The following is a 23318-nucleotide window of genomic DNA, read 5'->3' as shown; positions in this document are numbered from 1 at the left end:
AAACTGCACCCTGTTTCTTCTGTTTGCTGCAGTGTCAGACCAGGAGCTTGCAGACCAGGGTTCAAAACCCTGCACAGACATGAAGCCTGCTGGGTGTGTGACCTTCGGCCAGTCACAGTCTCTCAGCTGTAACCTACCTTGCAGGGTTGTTGTAAAGATAAAATGAGGAATAGAGGGAGAGGAAAGAGAACCACCTATGTCACCCTGAGCTCCCGGAAGGGAAAGTGGGGTATCGATGTAATCGCTGTCTTTTCCTTTTAGCAGAATAATTAGCGTCGTTTCCTCCAAAGCACGATGGGTGTCTCATTCCAAAACACAGAAAGAATTCTTTTATTTCTGCCGATAAATTTTATTAAAGTTGACAAGAAAATATATAAAGATAAAAAGAGATACAAATATAAATAACTTTTAAAAGATACAAAGATAAAAAACTAAAAACACAAACCAAAAGGAGGAAGAGAAGAATTTCTGATTCTATAAATATAGCTCTCTCTACAGCTATATGCAAAGAAGTATTCAAAACATCCACTCTGAGAGAACACCCAACAATTCTGCTTTATATAAACCAATATTTTCTTCAGTCCACAAACCCAGATATCCTAACTGCATTTTCTTTTTCATGCAATAAGGAGATCCCAGTCTGAAGAAAATATTCACAAGGATTTTTTTTCTGATTAAAAAGGTCAACTACGTCCAATGATTTTAGCAACTATTACTGCACGGTGGGTAATGGTGGATCTTTCCATCTTTGTGCATATAAAAATCACGCTGCTGTGATCATTTATTGAAATAATGTTCTTTTTCTAATTGTATTCCGTTATTCCTAGCAGGAAAAGCTCTGCCCTCAACTGAATGTTACCATTTATTTTTTTATTTTGCATCAATGTATGTATTTGTATCTAATATTTCCTGGCTTTTTTTTTTTTTGCAAGTCCACCAAGCATGAGAAAATGTCCCACCATATTTTTCAGCGAACCTTTAGAACACCTTTACACATCCTAAATCATTTATCTGGATAACATCAATCCATCATTTTATTTAAAAATTATTTAAGGTCATAACACAATGTAAATGTTAGCATTTTAATCCACATATGTCCCCACTGTATATTATAACCGTAATACAGAGAGGTTTCTAGCCTTCAGGAGACTTTTCCTGACCAGTATCCCCGCTGATGAAACGATTGATGGCCTGTTATCGAGGAGACACTTTCATGGATCCCTCTCTCTTTGCCTTTATCACTGCAGCCTAACAGGTTGAAGTTCAACAGGTGGTGCTCTTCCAAGTGCTAAGGCAAACTTTGCCTGCTGTTTTTCTGCCTTGCACGATCCGTAATTAACTAGTAGAGCTCCTCCATTCGGTCAAAAGCACCCCAGGAGAAGGTGGAGCAGGACAGGTGAGGGCTGTGGTCTAGGGAGAGTCCTGGGGGGCAGAGAGAGAGAGGGAGGAACCCCAGAGGGCCTAAAGTCAATACTGACCTGGATGGAGATGTCGGGCGATTGAACCCGGGACCTTCTGCATGCAAAGCAGATGCTCTGCCCCTGAGCCACGGCGTTTCCTTTAAAAAGAATAGTTAAGGTTCTAGTCCTCATGGTTCTGGAGAACGGCCTGTCGCAGGCAGGAAAATGGGAAGCTGTCTTCTACTGGGTCGGGCCATTAGAATTGCCCACACTCTGGAAAGCGAGCGAGGTCCTAACCAAAGAAGAATGGCAACTGAAGCTGACAGAAGTTAAGTTCCAGACTTAACTTCTAGTGAACAAGGAGAACATACATTTAGAGAAGATTGGGGAAAGTTTATTGAATACATTTGGGGGGGGGCGGAATTGTGTACACTTGACAAACGTTGGCAGCATTAAGATAAATTCAACGGTGTAAATAAGTTATGATGGGTGTAATAATGGAATACTGAATGGTTTAGTTTTTGTAAAATATGCAGGGATTTATGATATGCAAAATGAAACAGGGAAAGAGAAGGAGGGAAGTCATTTAAATTTTAAGAATATTAAAATGAGTGTAGAATTGCCCACAGGGACCCAGGTGGCGCTGTGGTTAAACCACTGAGCCTAGGGCTTGCTGATCAGAAGGCCGGCGGTTCGAATCCCTGTGACGGGGTGAGCTCCCGTTGCTCGGTCCCAGCTCCTGCCCACCTAGCAGTTCGAAAGCACATCAAAATGCAAGTAGATAAATAGGAACTGCTACAGCGGGAAGGTAAACAGCGTTTCCATGTGCTGCTCTGGTTTGCCAGAAGCGGCTTTGTCATGCTGGCCACATGACCTGGAAGCTATACGCCGGCTCCCTCGGCCAATAATGCGAGATGAGCGCGCAACCCCAGAGTCGGTCACGACTGGACCTAATGGTCAGGGGTCCCTTTACCTTTACCTAGAATTGCCCACACTGACTGGCAGCAGCTCTGCAAGGTTTCGGGCCGTGTGTACATTTGCAGGAATTGGCAAAAATATCTGGGGTTCAGGAGTCATTATTGTCATTTAAAATATTTTTACCTTCTGCTTCCCGCCCCACGAAGGAGTCGCCCGGTTATATCTACAAGCACAAAAGCAAAACAACAACAACCCTGCAATGCAGGAATATGCAGCTCTCCTGCGTCCTTAAGCATTTGTGCAGCGCAGGATGACAAGGTCTCTGCCCCGAGAGGCTCCCAGTCTAGAGAACGCCTTGAGACCTTGCACTCCGCCGAGTGGCTCCCTCGGATCAATGATTAAGCAGGGCTTCTTCCAAGGGAGGCCAGCGCAGGAATTTCCACCTCGCCTCTTCCAGAGATGTGGGAGGGCTGGCTCTTGTTCTCGAAAGGAATTCACCGCAGGAATGCAACCAGGCAACTCTAGCAATGTTTACTTGTGTGTCTCCAGAGACTCCTTTTCTGGGAGGGACTTTTGAATTTCGCCAGGTGGAAGGAAGAGAAGAGACGACGGTCAGCCTGGACCATCTTTGTTGCATGAAGATAATAAGCATGGAAGGTGTAATAAAGTAAAACCGGCTCACTTACGGATCACAGCAAAGCTTAGCCAAGCCCAGCACCCTGTCTCCAACAGGGGACAGCTAGAAGTAGCTGGGAAACTGACAAGTTGGGCAGGGAAACACCAGCTCTCCTGCTTCATTTGGAAGCTTGCAACTGGACACAGGGGCTCTGTTTAATAATCCAGGCTAACAGGTGTTCCTTCCCAAATTTGCTTGATTCTGTTTTGCTTAAGAACCCAAGAAAATAGCTTATGGATCAGACCAAAGGTCCATCCAGAAACCACTGTCCTCTCTCCGAGAAAAACGCTCCTTTTTGGAATCCCATAAACAGACCAGGGAGGCAGTACTTAAACCGAGATCTCCTTTGGGGAGACCCAAGTCAAGTCAAGTCGTTTTATTATGGCCAATGACAAGTATCAAAACAAAACACCAATTACAAAATTTTAAAGCTCAAGGCAAAATAAAATTATATAAAAACACACATACATGAAAGAACAGTTCTGGGTGGACATTTATCAGTCAGAAAGGAAACCCTTCTGGCCTAGGAGTGTCTATTGGTCAATTGTTGTATGTTGTTTAGTTGTTTAGTCGTGTCCGACTCTTCGTGACCCCATGGACCAGAGCATGCCAGGCACTCCTGTCTTCCACTGCCTCCCGCAGTTTGGTCAAACTCATGTTAGTAGCTTCGAGAACACTGTCCAACCATCTTGTCCTCTGTCGTCCCCTTCTCCTTGTGCCCTCCATCTTTCCCAACATCAGGGTCTTTTCCAGGGAGTCTTTTCTTCTCATGAGGTGGCCAAAGTCTTGGAGCCTCAGCTTCAGGATCTGTCCTTCCAGTGAGCACTCAGGGCTGATTTCCTTCAGAATGGATAGGTTTGATCTTCTTGCAGTCCATGGGACTCTCAAGAGTCTCCTCCAGCACCAGAATTCAAAAGCATCAATTCTTCGGCGATCAGCCTTCTTTATGGTCCAGCTCTCACTTCCATACATCACTACTGGGAAAAACATAGTTTTAACTATACAGACCGTTGTTATACTAATTCTGACTGCTCACCATTGCATGTCGTATTTTAATGGCTGCTACACAAAATCTGCCCACTTTGTGTGTTATACTGGGATTGTTATCTAGGAGCAACAGAGTGGCAATAAATTTCCAGTATATTTTTGGAGTATTGGCAGAATAAGATCAGAGCGCAAATCTCTATAAAACGGGCACTGGAGATTCAAGTGTCCTACAGTTTCAGTTTGGCCAGAGTCACAGGGGGACAGCATCTCTCCAAATGGGGAGATCCTAGAATCATAGAGGTGGAAGAGACCACAAGGGCCATCCAGTCCAACCCCCTGCCAAGCAGGAAACACCATCAAAGCATTCCTGACAAATGGCTGTCAAGCCTCCGCTTAAAGACCTCCAAAGAAGGAGACTCCACCACACTCCTTGGCAGCAAATTCCACTGTCGAACAACTCTTACTGTCAGGAAGTTCTTCCTAATGCTGTAATGGCTGTAGCTCAGAATCAGAGCGTCTTGAGGTCCGGATTCAATCCTTGGCGTCTCCAGACTGCGAACACCCCCTGCTTGAAACCCCGAAGGGTTGCTGCCGGTCATGGTTGACAGTTCTGAACTCGATGGTCCAGACAGAGCTTGAGACTGCTTGGGAAACATCCATACGATCAAGACCTGCCGAGAAGTGTGCTGAGACCACTAGGCCGAGTTGTACGTCCGTTTCCTTGAATAAATGTTTAGCTTTACTGACAACAGAGATGTGCTTCTTTCCTCGCCGGCCTGCATCAAACTCCGGCCCTGGCGCCCCTGTCTGAAACCGTGGGGAGCTGCTGCCAGTCAGTGCAGCCACTATGGCACTCAATGGACCAAGGATTCGGCTCAGGGTCAGTCAGCTTTTCTGTTCGTGGGAAAGGGAAAATGTTCCTTGCACACTTCAAAACTGATGAAATGGCTCAAGGGTGTCTAAAGGGGATGCCCTCTGGTCATGCCAAAGAAGCATAAAGTTGGAAGGGACCCAAGGCTAGAATCCTAGCTAAAGGGTTGCTGACAGATGGCCATCCAACCTCTGCTTAAATTTACCCGTCTGTAACTCCTGTCTGGCACCCAAGCGATTGTTTCCTAGGTTCCAGGTGACGATCTTCTCTTCTTCCAATGCAGCCCACGGGCTAAAAATAATAATAATAGAAGGTTCTCCACCCCTGGGTTTAGTTACAATAAACCTTTTCTCTTGATCTCTCTGTGTGGAAACACAACACAATGATTAGGCAAGTTTTGACCTGTACGTTTTGCTCCCCATCCCTTCCAGAGGGCATTGAATTGTGTGTGTGTTTGTGTGTGTGTGTATTACAGCGGCTTACAAAGCAGAAATTGATCTGATCACAGCAACTGACGATGGCAGAAGCCGAAACTTTGTGCTATAAGCATTTAATGTATTTTTAATCTTTTGTTGGAAGCCGCCCAGAGCGGCTGGGGAAACCCAGTCAGATGGGCAGGGTAGAAATATATTATTATTATTATTATTATTATTATTATTATTATTATTATTATTTCTATTTTGTCGCTGAAATAGGTATATATGTGGTTTTAGTGACTAACTGCATCCTACCAGCTTATCTGATGTGCTTTGATGCTTTTTAAAAATCTCTATCTATCTATCCCAGTGCAAGAGTTAGAGATGGTTAGAGTGTGGGACTAGGACCTTGGAGAGACCAGGGTTCAAATCCTGAACCTGTCCATCAAGCTCATTGTGTGCCACTTTTGGCCACCTGCTCGCTCTCGGCCTAAACTACCTCACAGGGTTGTTGTGGGGATTGAATAAGGAGGTGGGGAGAACCATGAACACAAAATGTGAGGTGTAAATGCAAAAATGAAAATGCTATTTATCTTTTAAACAGAGGTTCGAGGGCTCTTTGGGGAGACCCAGCCTGTCCTCAGTTTCCCCTTCGATGATCCTTGCTCAAGTTGAGTGGCTGCTGGCTAGTGTTGACCTAATTCCCTTTGCCATGCAACACTTTGCAACATCGCGTTGAGGTGAAGCAAACCATCGCTCCTGAAATTTCTGAGGACACTGCAGGATGTTTATTGTTCTGGGTTTTGATCCTTGCGGCCGTCTCAGCGCGCTGCTAACTCGTGTCCTCAGTCTTCTGCCTGCAGTATGGGAACAATCTTCCCAGCCCACATAAGGAGGTCGTTGCAACATTTCTCCGATTGAAATAGGGCCTCCCATTCCATAATGATATTTTTTTCTATTTATACCTCCACACATCTTACTGGGTTGCCCCAGCCACTCTGGGCAGCTTCCAGCATATATAAAAACATAATAAAACATTTAAAACCTTCCCTAGTATACAGGGAGGCCCCATTAGCTAAAGCGGTACCACAGGTTAAGAACAGTTTCAGGTTAAGAACGGACCTCCGGAACAAATTAAGTTCTTAACCTGAGGTACCACTGTATTTTCCCTTCTACTTTTGCCGAGCTGCCCGCAAAAGTGCTCCGCTCCAGACGGCAGTCACGGGGTTACATTACAGAAGCACTGCAGAGCAAATATGAAAGAGGACTGCTGTGTGGATGGCCCAGTATCGACCCACCGCTAATGTGCTATTATTTGTGTCAATGGTGTGTTGAAGAACACGCCTGGAGGGACCCCTAATGTAGGAAGCGAGAGAACTGTGCTTCTCGTTCTGGCATCTGTCTATCTCGCGAGACAATGGAGGAGTGCACCTTCAGACGTGAAGTCAAACCGTTGGAGAGTTTACAGCGCCTGCTGTGTCTGTAGAGACCGATACAGGAGAGACATGCTTTGTTGCAGCTGGGGCAGATGAAGGTGCCCGGTTGTGCTGCTGGAGCTGTTTCTTCTCTCTACGCTTCTCCCAGTGGCCATTCCTCCTCTGGTCACTGCGGACTGTCTCCAGGCACTACGGTCATCTGCAAGGGATTCCCACATGGCAAGGCTGATGTTGCCAGCCTTCATGTCTCACCTGGCGCAGCGCATTCTGAAGACATTGCTTCTGACCGTTGTAAGTTGCCCATGACTCACTTCCATGTCGTTTTTAGGGGGGGAAGAAGGAATTGACAAATATTGCATACTCTCTTTGGCAACATTTTTGTGTAGAGAAGCCTGCCCAGAGACGTAAAATGTTAGTGTGCATTTTTCAGTTTACGACTGATTTTAACTTTTTAAAGAAAAGGTTTTAAATAGTTGTTCTTAACCGTTTCTCACGGATCATTTTAATAGGGCAGTCGTATGTCAAAAAGGGAAAACCCGAACCTACTTATTCCAAACCCACCCAATCTGGATCCCCCCCAACCCAACTTCGCAGGCAGCAGAGAAAACTACACTTTTATCTTCTCACATAAAAAACCAAGAATAAGCACCAAATACCTGCACCTCCCCACCTCACAAGGAGGATGGGGAATCTCTAACATAGTAACCTATTATAAAGGTAAAAGGTAAAGAGACCCCTGACCATTAGGTCCAGTCGTGACCAACTCTGGGGTTGCGCGCTCATCTCGCATTATTGGCCAAGGGAGCCGGCGTATAGCTTCCAGGTCATGTGGCCAGCATGACAAAGCCGCTTCTGGCAAACCAGAGCAGCACATGGAAACGCCGTTTACCTTCCCGCTGTAGCGGTTCCTATTTATCTACTTGCATTTTGACGTGCTTTCGAACTGCTAGGTGGGCAGGAGCTGGGACCGAGCAACGGGAGCTCACCCCGTCACAGGGATTCGAACTGCCGACCTTCTGATCAGCAAGCCCTAGGCTCAGTGGTTTAACCACAGCGCCACCTGGGTCCCAATTGAAACCTATTATAGAGCCAACCAAATATGACATATAATCCCATATATACTGGAAGACGAGACAAAACAATGGATACACTTAGAGAGGGACACAATCGAAAGTATCTGCACCACAGCATACCCATTCCTCCCAAACAAACTAAGGAAGATTCCCACAACACTAAATAGGTACACACAAACCATGTTCAAAGCATGGAAAACAGAAACAGACAAACTATCCCCAACCCCATCCCCACTAATCCCCCTGATTTACCACCCATTATTCCACCATGCAGCACAAAACCTCCAGATAAAAACCTGGCAGACCAAAGGCTTATATCGCCTAACAGACTTTTATTAAAATGACAAACCTCTGTCAACACAAGAAATACAGGATAAACTAGAAGACACCCAAATATCCTGGTTAGCACAACACCAATTACATGCCCTCTTAAACAATCCAGCAGTAAAATCAGCAGCAACTAGGCCTCTAACAACCTTGGAAAACCTCCTCCTAACGACAAAGGGACACGGCGAAGGGATGGTATCTGCAATATATAAAATACTGCTCCAAAATTCCACAAACCCCCTAGACACAATCAAAAGACAATGGGAAGATGACATAAACTTTGAGATTAACCCCACCCAATGGACCAGAATGTGGTCTAAACCCCCCTTTAAATCCATATCAGCAAAAAGGAAAGAACTCACTCTGAAAATCACCTACAGGTGGTACCTAACACCGCAGAAACTAGCGATAATATGCCCAGGAACCACATCAAAATGCTGGAGAGGATGCGCCTCAACAGGCACATATTTCCACATGTGGTGGGAGTGCCCCAAAATCCAACGATTCTGGACAACAACCATAAGAGAAATAGGTAAAATAACCCAACAAACATTAGAATTTACCCCAGAATTGGCCTTGCTAAACATCTTCCAGGACAATAACGCCCACCTGCATTACAAAGAACTCATAACCCACTTACTCTCAGCAACCAGAAGCACCATAACCAGACACTGGAAAGACCTGTCAGGAGTAAGCATGGACCAATGGTACCAAATAGTATGGGAAACAGCCCTACCAGAAAAATTAACCAATAAGTTGAAACTGACACGGGGACAAATAGAAGAAGACGGCTTCACCCCGGTATGGTTTCCCTTCATCACATACACAGCCCAACAAGATAATGACAAAAATCCACCAACAGCATATGAATCAATATGGTTAACTTGACCCAAAACACCCACCCACCCCACTCACATACAAAACAAAGACCACCACAGCCAAACACAAAGGAACAACCATATCCTAGGCAGGGGCGTACCCAGGATCAAAACTAGGGGGGGGGGCAAGCCATGGTCGTTCAGGGGCGGGGCCAAGGCACGGGAGGGGAGGGGCCACAAAGTGGGAATGTGGGCGGGGCTACAGGGCCAGCGGGCCCGATGACTCGGCGGCGGCGGCTACAGCCTCTAAATGAACCCCCTAAACTCTCGCCCTCCCCAGGCGCGCCTCTCAGCTGTTCAGCGGCTTCAGGCTGCTTTCCGGAGAGGCGCGGGCCTGGGGCCGCCTCCGCCGCACGCAGGGGCGTCACAACAATGGGCGGGCAGCACCCCCTAGCCCAGGGCCGGCCCTACGCCCAGGCTGGGTTGCGCAGGGTTCCGGCCCTCCAAGCGGCAGCCACGCAGTGAGCTGCGCCCGCCGCGCCGGGAAACGGGGAGGGTGGGGGCACCAGAGGGATCCGTACCACCACCGTGCCAGGTATGCTTAAGATGGCCCTGCTCTGAAAACACCGCTCCCATCCATTTACGGCTAGCCACCCCCCTGAAAAAACCCTTTGGGCCCCGCTTTCCCTCCTCCAGGTCCCCCCGAAGCCTTGCCAGTTCCCACCCTATATATCTGGGATGGGGAAGGAGCTCAGAGGTCTGCTAGTCCTGGGGGGCCACCCCCATGGCCTGGGAGGATACTGGGGACCCCCCGCCAAGCTGAGACCCTCAAAGAAGAAGAAGAAGCTGCCACCGCCGCCTCCCCATCGCAAGGGAGCAAAAGATGGGAAAGGTGAGGTGGCACAGCGCAGGCAAGCGAGCGAGTCCCCCCCCAGCTGCGACCCTACGGCGGCGGCTCCCCCGCCCTCAACGCCCCTCTCTCGGCAGGGGCAGCAAGGGAGAGCGGCTGGGGGGGGGCGCATTGCAAAGAAGGAAACAGCAGCCAATGCCCGGAGAGGGCAATGGACGCAGGGGGAGCGGAGAGCTGTGCCGCCCCCCAAGGCAGCTCCTTTCCTATTGCCGGCGGTGGGGGGCGGTGAGGAAGGGTCACTGCCGCTGGGCTACTCCTGCCGCCGGCAATCCGGTGCAAACGCCCATACGCAGCTTCCTTGCAGCAGCCACGACCAACACCTTCGGGCGCCGCCCCCCACTCCTCCTTTGCAGGCTTCTGCCCACCGAGGCTGAACTGGCTCCTGTCGGTGCACTTCCTCTCCCGGCCCAGGAGGAGTCTCAGTAGCAACTCCTAACTCAGGGGGGGGTAGGGGGTGCGGAGGGGGGAAGGGGGCGATTCCCAGCCCGCGGCGCCGACGATCGCAGTGCAGCCTACTGGGAGGCAGAGCGCGGCAGCAGCTGCAACCAATGCAGGGAGCCGCGTCTCCTTCGCTTGCCAGCCCAGCAGAACTCTTAGGCAGGAGAGGTTGCCGCCCGGCAGGGCTTTCCATTGGGAGGCACGAAGGCTTTAGTGGGCGGGGATTGGTGCAAATGTAGGCAGGGCGGGCTGAGAGGAGGAGCCGCCGCCGAGGAGCCGCGGCACCAGCAGCGTTTCCTCCCCCCTCCCCTCCCATGTCAACAAGCGGGGCGCCTGCGCAGGGTATTTGCTTCCCTAGTCGGGCCCGCGGTTTGGCCTTCTGGGGGGGGGCAGCTGCACCCCCCTGCCCCATGCTGGGTACACCTATGATCTTAGGCCAACCCCAACATCTCTCACCACCAAAGGAAAACAAGGGAACAACAGAGAACCTACACAAGTGATGCTGACAAAAACCCCACACACTTATCAAGCACAACAGAAACATTGTCACCCCATCCTCCCCCCATCTACTTTCCTTCCCCTCTCCTCACCAATGTCTCAACAAATGAAACTGATTTGTAAAAATATTATTAATAATAATAATAATAATAATAATAATGGAAAACCCGGACATCAAAAAGTTGTTGAGCTTTTTCCAGTTTTGCCCAAAGTTGTTGTTGAGCTTTCTGAGGAAACTTGCCAAAACCTTCACTTCCGCCCTAGGTTGCCATACGTCCGGATTTTCCCAGTCAATACGTGATTTCCGCCTGGACACTGTTTCCGACAGCCAAATCCTGGTTATGTCCGGATGTATGGCAACCCTAATTTTAATTCTTTCCATAAGCAGCTTTTAGGCTGGTTGGTGGGTTTTCCCAGTCAAGCAGTGGCTGCATTTCATGAAATAAGTAAATAAAGACATCTTCTCCAGAGGCTGATCTCTTCCACTTTAGACACCCATCCTGCCAATCACCTGTGTCTCTCTCACCTGTCAGGTTTGGGCTCACGTCTCTGAAGGTGACGGCACGTCGTTTGTTATTCCTGATGAACCATCCCACCAGCCCGTCGAAAGTTCCTGGTTGCAGCCCCGCCAGGGATAGAAAGGAATTACGATACTTGGCAGCTTGCCTTGCGAAAGGCACAGACTTCTTGGCTTGAGAGCTACAGACCGGACTGGTTTTTCCTTCATCCACTTATCGCGGGCTGGTCGGCTGAGGCCCTCCCTCGGGGTGCTGGGTGGAGGTGACTGTCACTGCCAGCCGCTCACGTAGGACAACGCACTCGCTGCTGTCCGGGAGAGAGACACAAAAAACAGCCAGGTATGTTCCTCAGATGTGGTTTTTTTTTAAGGGATTCGCATTTGGGAGTTGCCAACTTTTAAAGACCGATCCTGCTCCTCTGCCTTTGTGAGCTGCTTGATGCATAGAAGACTGGGAGGGTGAAGCTTTCACCCACCGCCTCCACTCTGGGAAAAGGTCTCACCTGCTTAATTCCTGCTGTTTAACATCATAGGAGCCAGGCGACTTTAGAAAGCTGGGAAGAAGTTGGCAACCCACCTAAGACCTGGGATTCAGTTTAAGGCAGGCAGGTGGAATGATGGACTATTTCTCAAACTGATCAAACTATTTTTCAAACTGATCCTGAAGACAAAAATGAGGGGGGGGGAGAGTAAATTTTCAAAAGTGGATTAGTCTCAAACCATATTCCGCCTCAGTGAGACCTTAGGCAGGTGTCCCAAGGGATCTCTTGAGGGGTAGCAAGATGTCATTTTTAAAAATCTGTATTGCGGCTAGTATTCTCCAGGAATTTCCCCCCCAGTCCTCTTTTAAAGCCATCCAACTTGGTGGCCATTATCACCTCCAGTGCCAGGGAGTTCCGCAGTTTAACTCTGCACTGCGTGAAGAATGTCTTTCTTCCACCTGTCCTGAATCTTCCAGCGTTCATCTTCGCTAGTTTTACGACAGACCTTTCTCATGCTCAAACGTTAGTAAGTGTTAAGATTCCTCCATCTCAGACACGGAGATCAAGTGGGATCTCTCTGTGCTGTCTAGCTTGCGATAACAGGCCCCCCCCCGTCTGTTGTTTTTGAAAGCTCAGATTTGGCAGCTGCGGGTGCAAGATGTCGCTGGTGAACGGAATCGAGAGACGATCCTTGGTCAACGAAATCCTCAGGCACTTGCCCCTTGCGGATAAGGTGAGTGGTTGGCTTGGCACTCGCTGAATCATGGAGATTTCAGAGTTTCCAGTGACCATTCCATCTCTTGTCTTATTTTGCTCTAGACAGCTGTTTGGGGCACTCTGGGGACTATCAGACCCCACCTGAACTTTGAGGTGGAAAAAGATGTCCAAGCTCTCCTTGACGCCGTCAGTGGGAAAGGTAATCACAAATCACAGCTGTGGCATTCGTGTGTTGTGTTCTTGCTGTTTTTTCCAATGTGTGTGTGTGTCTGTATATATGTAATTTGCGAATCCACAGAACAGCCCTGTGAGATGGGTTAACCTCAGAAGTAGCGATTTGACTGAAGGTCACTCAATGAACTTTATCTCTTAATGAGAAAGGAACTGAATGCGAGCCGCTGCCCTCTATACCACTCGACAGCGTCACATTCAGCTGAGTTTTAATTGATGCACGTCAGGACTCGAACCCGTAACCCTGGCACCTTACGAATGGCACCACGTAGGAGACTCGGGCCGAAAAAGTGGGATGCAAACCAACAGATCCCTTTTGTATAAAGTGTGCAGTTATGTATACATGTTTGATTCATAAATGTGACTTCTCCTGTTACAGAATTGCAAGGGGGGCGATTTATATATGTGAAGAACACATACAGAGAACCACGGTTTAGTGGTTAGCCTCTAAATTTGCTATCCATTGTGACAGGTGTCAAATATGTAACCGTCATTGACCTACTGACTAACAGGAGCAATGAACAGAGGCAGCAAATTGCTGAAGAGTTCCTGAATTTCACTAAACAGGTGAGGATGGGAAGGAGCAAACTCCTCTTAGATCTGGAGTTTTATTGGGGGAAGGGAATCCTATATTAGGGGGTTTCAATATGACCCTTCAAATGTCCATCTGAGTGTCTGCTTTCTATAAACTGGCTAGTTTGCCAGCTTTGGCCCATCTTGACTTTACCAGCCATAGTTGTTGTAGTAGTAGTAGTAATAATAATAATAATAATAATAATAATAATAATAATAATAATAATAATAATATATTATTTATACCCCACCCATCTGGCTGGGTTTCCCCAGTCACTCTGAGCGGCTCCCAACAGAATATTAAAAACACAATAAAAGATCAGACATTAAAAACGTCCCTAAACAGGGCTGCCTTCAGTTCTCTTCTAAAAGTCAGCTAGTTATCTCCTTGACATCTGATGGGAGGGCATTCCACAGGGCGGGTGCCACCACCGAGAAGGCCCTCTGCCTGGTTCCCTGTAACTTCGCTTCTCGCAGTGAGGGAACCACCAGAAGGCCCTTGGCGCTGGACCTCAGTGTCCGGGCAGTACAATGGGGGTGGAGACGCTCCTTCAGGTATACTGGGCCGAGGCCGTTTAGGGCTTTAAAGGTCAGCACCAACACTTTGAACTGTGCTCGGAAATGTACTGACCATAGTAGTTCATGCTTTTGTAACAGTCAGCTTAGACCACTGCAATGCACTTTGCATGGGGTAGCCTTTGAAGACTGTTCAGAAACGGTTTTAATCCTCCTCCTAAAGCATTTCTATTTCCCCTCCTCAGGACCTTATGAAAACTCTTGAAGCAGCTTTTTCTGGGCACCTAGAGGGCGTCATCGTGGGTCTGCTGAAGCCGGCAGCTCAGTTTGATGCTCATGAAATCAACCTGGCCCTGAAGGTACGGCCATCGGTCCCTGTCTTGCTCAGTCAGGCCATTTGTGCTTTCTAATTATAAGACAACTTGCCCATCTAGCTCAGTATTGTCTACACTGACTGGCAGCAGCTCTCTAGCAGGGAGATGCCGGAGATTGAACCCGGGATCCTCTGCATGCAAGAAAGCAGGCGCTTCATGCATTGGACTATGGCTTTGCCGGGTCTTTGGCTGTTTCATCCGCCTGGTCCTACATGGGGACCAGGAACTGAGTCAAGATGTGGTTGCTAGGCAACCACAACCTCCTCCATCCCGCACCATCCTAAAGCAAGGGGAGAGGGTAGCTTGCTTAGCCTACCCAGAATTTCAATCTGGTTTTAGTCTCTTGCTGTTTAAAGTTTTAATCTTAAATAACTGTTGCGAATTTTTCTTAGGACTGACTTTATTCATTAACTTTTTTTGCAAACTGCTTTGAGGGTGTGTACATTTTATTTGATTAAAACAAATCAATATATGCATTTTATGAAATAATAAAAGAATACTTAGCAGCTTGGAAGCTGACCGCAGCGGCTCTTCCTCTCCGCCCTCGTGCAGCCCTTGAGCTCCCTCGCCTTTTCAAGTGTTGCCACACTTCAGCTGCTGAGGAGGAGGTTACTCAACAAACGCCCTTCCTCTTTCCAGGGCCTGGAGGCAGATACGCTTTTCGAAATCCTCTCCACCCGAACCAGACAGCAACTCCGAGAGATCTTGGGTTGCTACAAGCATGGTAAAGAAGGAATGAAATTAAAAATGGTATACTTTCTAAACCCTGCCTTTTAAAGGACAGCTAACGGTGGAGGGTTGTGGATATACCTGGTTTGGAGAAATTGTAGAATTATTCATGCTTTCTGAGAATCCCCAGATCATTTTAAGCCATGGGTAGGCAAACTAAGGCCTGGAGGCTGGGTCCGGCCCAATCGCCTTCTAAATCTGACCTGTGGACAGTCCGGGAATCAGTGTGTTTTTACATGAGTAGAATGAGTGCTTTTATTTAAAATGCATCTGTAGGGCATAGGAATTCGTTCATTTTTTTCTTCAAAATATACTCCGTCCCCCCACAAGGTCTGAGGGACAATGGACCGGCCCCCTGCTGAAAAAGTTTGCTGACCCCTGCATTAAGCCGATAGGCTGCAGATTTCGGGACAGGGGGAAAGCAAGTTATCCTCTGCGCAATGCACCGTTAACCTGGAGAACTTGCCGCCACAAGATGGTATCATGGACTTCCCCCCCCCCCGTAAAGCTGATTATTTAAAGAAGCACTTCATATTATTTTTATTTGATGTAAGCTGCCTTGTATGTGCTTGTGTTTAAAGGTGGGGTGTTTGTTTATTTGTTTGCTTGTTTGTCCGAGCCTTCTTTTAGACACCAGCCTGCTAACATAAACAAGCCACTCAAGTCAGCATATAAAAATGAGGTCATTAAAAAAAAACCCAGCAGAAAACAGAAAAGAGAGAGATAGGTCCCACAGTTTTTGTTCTTGCTTAAAATCCTAATTGTTGTTTAGTTGTTTAGTCGTGTCCGACTCTTCGTGACCCCATGGACCAGAGCACGCCAGGCACAGGCACTCCTGTCTTCCACTGCCTCCCGCAGTTTGGTCAAACTCATGTTCGTAGCTTCGAGAACACTGTCCAACCATCTCGTCCTCTGTCGTCCCCTTCTCCTAGTGCCCTCCATCTTTCCCAACATCAGGGTCTTTTCCAGAAAGTCTTCCCTTCTCATGAGGTGGCCAAAGCATTGGAGCCTCAGCTTCAGGATCTGTCTTTCCAGTGAGCACTCAGGGCTGATTTCCTTCAGAATGGATAGGTTTGATCTTCTTGCAGTCCATGGGACTCTCAAGAGTCTCCTCCAGCACCATAATTCAAAAGCATCAATTCTTCGGCGATCAGCCTTCTTTATGGTCCAGCTCTCACTTCCATACATCATCACTGGGAAAACCATAGCTTTAACTATATGGACCTTTCTAATAGCATTGCTTAACTCCTAAAATCATAGAATCATAGAGTTGGAAGAGACCACAAGGGCTATCCAGTCCAACCCCCTGCCAAGCAGGAAACACCATCAAAGCATTCCTGACATATGGCTGTCAAGCCTCTGCTTAAAGACCTCCAAAGAAGGAGACTCCACCACACTCCTTGGCAGCAAGTTCCACTGTCGAACAGCTCTTACTATCAGATCTGGGTAAAACCATTTCTCTTTAATCCAAAATTGTTTCCTCCACTGTGCCTAGATTTCAGTTTGGACCTCGAGAAGGACATCGCTTCGAGAACCAGCGGCTTCCTTCAGGGCCTCCTGGATGCCTTGATCAAGGTAAAAGGGGGGGGAGGACCATTCAGAGACCCAGGACTCTGGACTAGGGGTGTCTTTAGATCAGGGGTGGGGAATCTCCTGCCCAGGGTCAAATGAGGTCACCTGGCCCTCTCTACCTGGCTCTAGGGACTCACCCCAGTCCATGCCCCTGGTCAGCCTTGCTTTGCACCCTCCTCAATTGGTTTTGCCCAGCTGGGAACTCTAGTTTGCTAAGGGCTCTTAGAGAACTGTAGCTCTGTGCAGGGGAAAACTACAGTTCTCAGGATTTGAGGGGGGGCTTTAAACGTGTGCTGAGTTTGCTTTGGTACAGATGGTCCTATGGTTGTTAAAAAAGAAGAGGAAGACTGTGATTAATTGCAGGAGTGCGTCTTTGGGGGTGAAGTCAAAGGGACGTTGTAAAGTGCTTAAATTTGGCCCAGGGTGACACAGGCAGTGCATACCTAAAATTCACACGTGCTGGTTTCTGTTATAGATGCAAATTTAGACTGCTTTTCAGAGGGAAAGCCATTCTGTGTGCAATATTTTTTCTCAAAATCACCTTTAAAAAGAAGAAATTTTAAAATGGAGGAGGAAGGGTTAAGGACCTTTGTTTTACTTCAGAAATATTTGGGGTTTCACATTTCCCCCAACAAAGCCTTTAATTAACCAGGAAGCATATTAAGGTTTTCTTTTATTATTTTAAAAATATTTTAATGTATTAAAGCATCAACCTGGTGCCCTCCAGACGTTTTGGCCTATTATTATTATTATTATTACTACTACTACTACTACTACTACTACTACTGCCCTTCACTGTAAGGTCCCAGGGTGGGTTCCAATATTAAAACACAATATTAAAAACCGTTTAAGACAACTTACCTCATGGGGCTGAGTCTGAAACATCCAGAGAGGCCCCAGGATGGTGAGACGGCCTTATAAGCAAGATTTATGTACCACTTAATAATAATAATAAAACTAAGCAGTGACATAAATAGTATAAAGTATTCATTGAAAAATCAGCAACTGAGCAGTCATTTAAAAACAACAACAGTGGACATAATCAAATTATCAAAATGCAATTACAGCAATCGGCGTTGGGAAGGGCTGTTTTAGGAGAGGATCTTGCCTTCCAAGCAGAGGAGCAAATATATTCTCTAAAAGCAACATCATGCCACCATCACCTCTGTTTTCGATTCAGGTTTCTGAGTTGCTGTTTTCACCCCAGGCTAATTAAACCAGCCAGCTCATCTGCATGCAATTAAAATGGCACATTGAAAAGAGCAAAAAATCTGGTGAGAGTCCTATTGCAAATATTTTTAAGTGGGGCGCACGGTAAATTTCACGCTTCTCATGTGCCTAACCTGTAAAAACATTCTCGGAAAACAGTGGCTCTGAAAATAAAAGCGGGTAAGTGGCTAGTCCTCATCGCCTTGTCCCCCAAATACTCTCTGCTTCTGTTGAAGATGTGGGTCTTGATGAGGTCATTACCTGCGTCTTAGCAAGAGTGTGAGATTGGACACTAGGGGTCCGAGCAGTTTCGCCTTTGCCCTGCTGTTTAAGCCCTAAATTGGAGCAAACATCAGTTGGAAGAAAACCCAATTGACATTTGCTCCGATTCAGCGGTTAAGGATCGGGTTTTCCCGGGTGAAAAGCGGAAGTGTGGTTTGAGACTTAAACTGGCCGTTCTCTAGGCCCATTGAAATCGGCAGAGTGGCTTAGAAACAGCTAGTTTAAGTTGTTTTGGCTGTGATGGGAGGAGTAAAGCGTAGTTATTCCAGATCTACGGTAACTCAAGGACTACCAGCCCATGGCCAATGTCATTGACACCTGGTTTTCTGCTTTCTCCCAGGGCAAACGGGAAAGGTACTCTGGTGTCATTGACTATGTCTTGATACGGCAAGATACACAGGTGAGACGTCCAAGGTTGGAAATGGGTCGTATTCAGACCCCCTGATCTCTCTGATCCATGAAAGCCCTGTTGTGATCATCTTCTGTCCCGTTGAAAATGAACCCCATGGTTCATAAAGGCCAAATGCATCAGAATACCCAACAAGGTTTTTTTGGCCTGATCCTGCCACAGAACTCTCCTCGAGCTTCCAAAGGATGTGTTCTGCCCATGCTCCCGCCGTATTTAATTTCTCATAAATTTCCCAGCAAGCTGACCGAATGGCTTTAAGGAATTTTAGCTGCTCCTGCAGATTCGAGGTGCATTTGTGCATGCTATGATAGATGGTGAAACAGCGATAAGGAACGCTTTTGCATAACCAAATGCTCTGTTCTGTATGTATGAGGGAAACTGTATGACATGATTTTAAAAATGGCAGCTCCACAACCGCCCCGATAAAAAGCTCTTCCTTGTCTCGCATTCCAGCTGTGTGAGGTTAAATGAATAATGATGGAGTTGGGGGAAAACCGGCTGCACGGGATCAGAGATAATTACGACCTAATAGGTTTGGGGGCTAAGGCCTCAGGCCTCCCCAGTTTCTATTAAGACTGGGTGCACTCCTTAAATGAGGCTCTGTTCTTACTCGTGTTTAATACTGAGACAGAGGGAAAGGTACTGGGCCTCACATGTTCTATTCCTAATTTGAAGGTAGCGCTAAACACAGGGACCCCTGCTATAAATAAGTCAGAAATTAGATCGTTTTAACAAAAGGGGGGGGGAACCACCTCTATGGAAAAATCGCTTTTTAAAATTCCCTGCTCTCTGGCGCCATCTGTTGCATGTTTATAGCGCATTCAAATTGCAGTTTCTTTACTAATGTAGCTGAGTCCTCAGATATGTGAGGAGCAGACTCAGGTTACTCTGTGACTGGATGGTGCCAATTTCACTCTGCGCATGTTCTGGGGATTTCATGCATTGCTTCTACACCCCATGTCTTGTAGGCTCATAGCCTGGTGCTTTAAATAGGTCACGCAGCACTGGGCTGAGTACTGAGCCCTGAATTAAGTTGTTACGACAGATATATCAACCCAAAGAAGCTGTTGTTACTTCAACTGTGCAATTGTTTTGTTCAACGGTGTGTGTCTGTGGGTTCTTCCAGGCCCTCGTGGGTCCCGGAGGCGGCGACCCAGGCAGGTTGGATGGGAGCGAGTGGATCAGGATCCTAACCGAGCGGAGCCCCCGACATCTAAACAGAGGCAAGACCTAGTTTGCAATGCTTGCAGTTGCTGCTTCTGGGAAGGGGAGCTGTGTTCAGCCATGTTGGCATTCTATGCAATGTACTAAAACGGCGTTCTAATGGGCCCCTGAGTCAAGGGCCAATAGGCTATTCAGGGGGTCTTCCCTTCAGTGATTTTGCTTTCGAAGTGACCCCTTCGGAGTGTAAGGAATTCTCCCTCAATCCTCATCATGTGTTGAGCAGTGAATTGAAAATTCAAAAGATCCCTGTCGGTCTGTGTTGGCACTACTAAGCCAGGCAGACCAATGGCCTGGCTCTGTATAATGCTTAGAAACAGTCTGGCTGAATCCTTTCTTACTCCCACAGTGTTCGTCTGGTACCACAAGATGACTGGGCTCCAGGTGGAGGAAGCCATGAAGAAGCACTTAGAGGGGAAGGCCCTCGAGGCTGGCTTGACTCTGGGTAGGTAAGGGGGCTTGGGCTGGATGTGGCTCCCCAGAGCCTTTCTATCTGTCCTGCTGTGTGTGTGTGTGTGTGTGTGTGTGTGTGTGTGTGTGTGTGTGTGAATGCCAGGATATCTTGGTCAGACCCCACCTGAAATACTGTGTCCAATTCTGGGCACCACAATTTAAGAAGGATGTTGACAAGCTGGAAGGTGTGCAGAGGAGGGCGACCGAGATGAGCAAGGGTCTGGAAACCAAGCCTGATGAGGAACGGTTGAAGGAGCTGGGTATGTTTAGCCTGGAAAAGAGGAGACTGAGAGGAGATATGATAGGCATCTTCAAATATCTTATGGAAGAAGGAACAAACTTGTTTTCTCCAGCTCTGGAAGGTAGGACTTGAACCAATGGCTTCAAGTTACAGGAAAGGAGATTCCGACTAAACATCAGGAATAACTTTCTGACAGGGGAACGGTCTCCCTCTGGAGGTTGTGGACTCTCCTTCCTTGTAGATATTTAAGCAGAAGTTAGATGGCCATCTGTCATGGATGCTTTAGTTGAGATCCCTGCATTGCAGGGGGTTGGACTAGATGACCCTTGGGTCCCTTCCGACTCTACAATTCTGATCCTATGTATGCGAATGATATCTATTTGTGAGCAGGGCGTGTAAGTCTCTCTGCTTTTGACTCTGGCCTCATCTGCCGTAAAGGAGCGCGGAAATAATGCACCAAACATGCTCAGGGACACTCTCGTCCTTGACAATTTCATGTTTTCTGTAGCGAGGTCTGGCCCGGAACAAGCAGAAACTGAGATTATAGGTAGCGGCTCAGAAACCTGAGTTCGGAGCAACCCTGACAGAAATGCTCACGGGATGGGCAAGCCTCTCTTGGCTGGCCTAGCCTACCTTACAAGGTGGGTTGTGAGAATACACGGGGGGGGGGGATTTCTTCCCCATAACCAACTGGGCATGACCCAGAGCTGTTTGGCTGAGGAGGAGGAGGAAGTCAACAGGTCAAGCTGCTCCAGCACAAAGGTGTAATGTTGGGGAGGGCCTCACCTGGTGAATTTCTACCTGTGATACAGTGGTTAAAGACACACGGAAAGGTGGGGATTTTAGAAAAGAAAGATTGGCTTGTTATGAGTATGCTTCAAATAACTGAAGATGGTTTTCAGAGACGATATGAGAACATGTTGGTCATCCGATTGGTTTATTATCATTACTGTATTATTATTATTATTATTATTATTATTATTATTATTATTATTATTATTCTAAATCCATGTCCTTTTGCAGTCTCCATCCTCAGAAACACCCCTCTCTATTTTGCCACAAAGCTCTACCAAGCGGTTAAGGTGAGGAGGATTAATCCACCCTTCTTTCTATCTTTCGCTCTGTCGCACAAGTGTATCCTTCCCTTTTTCCAGGAATTTGGATAAAGTGTTTTGGGCACCAAAATGGCCGCAGTCAGGGCACGGCTGGCTGCAAAACGGCTCCTCTGCTGTTGCTTTAGGATTGCAAATGAGACATGATTTATTGCACATACGAAAACCTTTAGATTCACACTGTGTTTCCTTTTGTGCCCTAAATTGGCGCGGTGGCATAACGGAATGACAATGTCATTTGTGTAATTAATTGCGAAAGTTGTAATTTTGTCACAGCGGATGGCGAGATGAAGAACGGAATTTTTTTGGGGGGGGGGTAATGCCTCTTTACACCCCTCCCGTAAGGGTGCCATTTGCCCTCCGCCAAAGCCTTGCAAATAATCCCACCAAATTAACACACACACACCCGCTTTCTTAAATTGTGAGATTGCTATGACACCTACAATATAAAGATATCCTAACCCTCACCTGTCTGCTCTTTAAAGGGTCCAGGAACCTGCCCAAGAACTCTGGCTCGCATCCTGATTTCCCGTAGCGAAACCGACCTGCTGAGTATCCGTGCTGAGTTCAGGAAGCATTATGGGATTTCTCTCTACTCCTTCATCCAGGTAAGAGCTCCAGGCTTTATCTACTGCGGGTGGGGAGTGGACAGAGATGGAGGAAGAGTAGGGGTCCAGGGTTGCTCCATCAGCATCACAACTTTGGGCCCCTCCCCTCCTTGAACTTTACCATCCCAGCCGGTCCCTGAAACAGCGTGCAAACTCGGAACTTGAGCCCGAGTTTGCTGATTTCCTCCTCCCTCCTGATTCGTTTTCTTTTTGTGCTGCGTCTTTTTTCCTTAAGTGAGGTGTAAGAGGAGGGAGCCCTTTTTGGCTGAAAAGTGGGGATGTCTTTAAATGAAATTAATCTGGTTGGCCATTATGGGATGTTTATTTAGCTAGACCTTTCGTCTGATCCTGCCGGATCCTGATAAGCGTATGGTCAGGTCAGCAGAGGGGAATAGAATATCTCCCCTTTTGAATATAAGTGCGTAATTCTGGGTGGGCTGTGCCTTCTAAAATCCTTTTTTATCTTCCACCAGGCTGAAATGAACGGCAGTTACCAGACCGCCTTGCTTGGTCTGTGCAGAGCAGAAGATCTGTAAGTTATCCCCTCTGCCGACGAGCCTCTGTGTGTAAAAGCAGTCTACCTCTGAATACTAAGCATACGCTTACACCAGCCAACCTCCTCTTCATCCCGAAGGCCCTGCAGTCCCACCCAGAAGTCGCCCTCAGAGGATCTCGATTCTCCATTTGCGTTAATTTCTTCTAGCTTCTCGATTGGTTCTGGAACTATTCGGGGGAGGGGGGGCTGGGAATGATTTAAGAAGAAAGAGCGAGGTGCTGTACGTTTTTCTTGCTGAGCCAATAAACTGTTTAATTTGGTTGCGAACATCCAGCCATTTCTGTGCTGGGGGTGGGTGTGTGCAAAATGGAATTAACGGCTCATGAGTCGCAGAGACCGTTCCTCCACGGGACACGGCTGGCTGCCTTTTTCTCCTTCACTGGGCGATACCAACCAATCAGGGATCCTGTGCTGAATTCACATTTACGGAATCTGGAACATCTGTGGCCCTGCAGATGTGGTTGGACTCTATCACCTATAGTCAGTGTTTGTGGAAGCTGTAGTCCCTCAATATCTGGGGAGGGGGCACAGGTGCCCCCACCCCACCCCGCATCCATCCCAGCAGCAAAGGATAACCTATCAGCCTTTCTGCAACAAAACCTGCAACATCCCCTTTCCTGGAACGGTGGAATTTAATATATATTGCAGGTCTTTCTGTCTTGGTAAGCTCAGCTTTTCTCCACCACCTGACCTACGAATTTAGCACCACCCTTTGTTTAAAAATGAAGTAGGTGATAATAAAGTAAAG

The 23318-nt window shown here is 47.4% G+C and overlaps 2 protein-coding genes across 2 annotated transcripts in view; one reads left to right on the top strand and one right to left on the bottom strand.

Moving 5' to 3' along the window:
- Nucleotides 1-11479, bottom strand: part of CERS2 (ceramide synthase 2) — a 51156-nt gene extending 39677 nt beyond the window's left edge. The window contains exon 1 of the mRNA XM_088659512.1: nucleotides 11295-11479. The gene's annotated coding sequence lies outside the window, so the exon portion shown is untranslated. The remainder of the gene's footprint in view (nucleotides 1-11294) is intronic.
- ANXA9 (annexin A9) lies at nucleotides 11449-22837 on the top strand. Its single transcript, XM_035099017.3, has 13 exons — nucleotides 11449-11625; nucleotides 12399-12500; nucleotides 12587-12683; nucleotides 13188-13282; nucleotides 14050-14163; nucleotides 14818-14902; nucleotides 16403-16482; nucleotides 18311-18370; nucleotides 19506-19602; nucleotides 19950-20045; nucleotides 21318-21376; nucleotides 21892-22014; nucleotides 22488-22837. Exons 2-13 carry the CDS (start codon nucleotides 12426-12428, stop codon nucleotides 22548-22550), a joined length of 1044 nt encoding a protein of 347 aa, XP_034954908.1. The 5' UTR covers nucleotides 11449-11625; nucleotides 12399-12425; the 3' UTR covers nucleotides 22551-22837.
- The last annotated feature ends 481 nt before the right edge of the window (nucleotides 22838-23318 follow it).

The sequence above is a fragment of the Zootoca vivipara genome, chromosome 16, assembly GCF_965207765.1.
Source record: "Zootoca vivipara chromosome 16, rZooViv2.hap1.1, whole genome shotgun sequence".
NCBI classification, from domain to species: domain Eukaryota; kingdom Metazoa; phylum Chordata; class Lepidosauria; order Squamata; family Lacertidae; genus Zootoca; species Zootoca vivipara.
Note: the sequence above shows the minus strand (reverse complement) of the source record. Positions and strands in the feature narration are given on the sequence as shown.

Excerpts from the sequence above, each read along its gene's own strand:
- ANXA9 (XM_035099017.3), top strand. The coding sequence starts at position 12,426 with ATGTCGCTGGTGAACGGAATCGAGAGACGATCCTTGGTCAACGAAATC. Across the intron at positions 12,501-12,586 it reads ACTTGCCCCTTGCGGATAAG|ACAGCTGTTTGGGGCACTCT; the intron begins GTGAGTGGTTGG and ends ATTTTGCTCTAG. Across the intron at positions 14,903-16,402 it reads CTTGGGTTGCTACAAGCATG|ATTTCAGTTTGGACCTCGAG; the intron begins GTAAAGAAGGAA and ends CACTGTGCCTAG.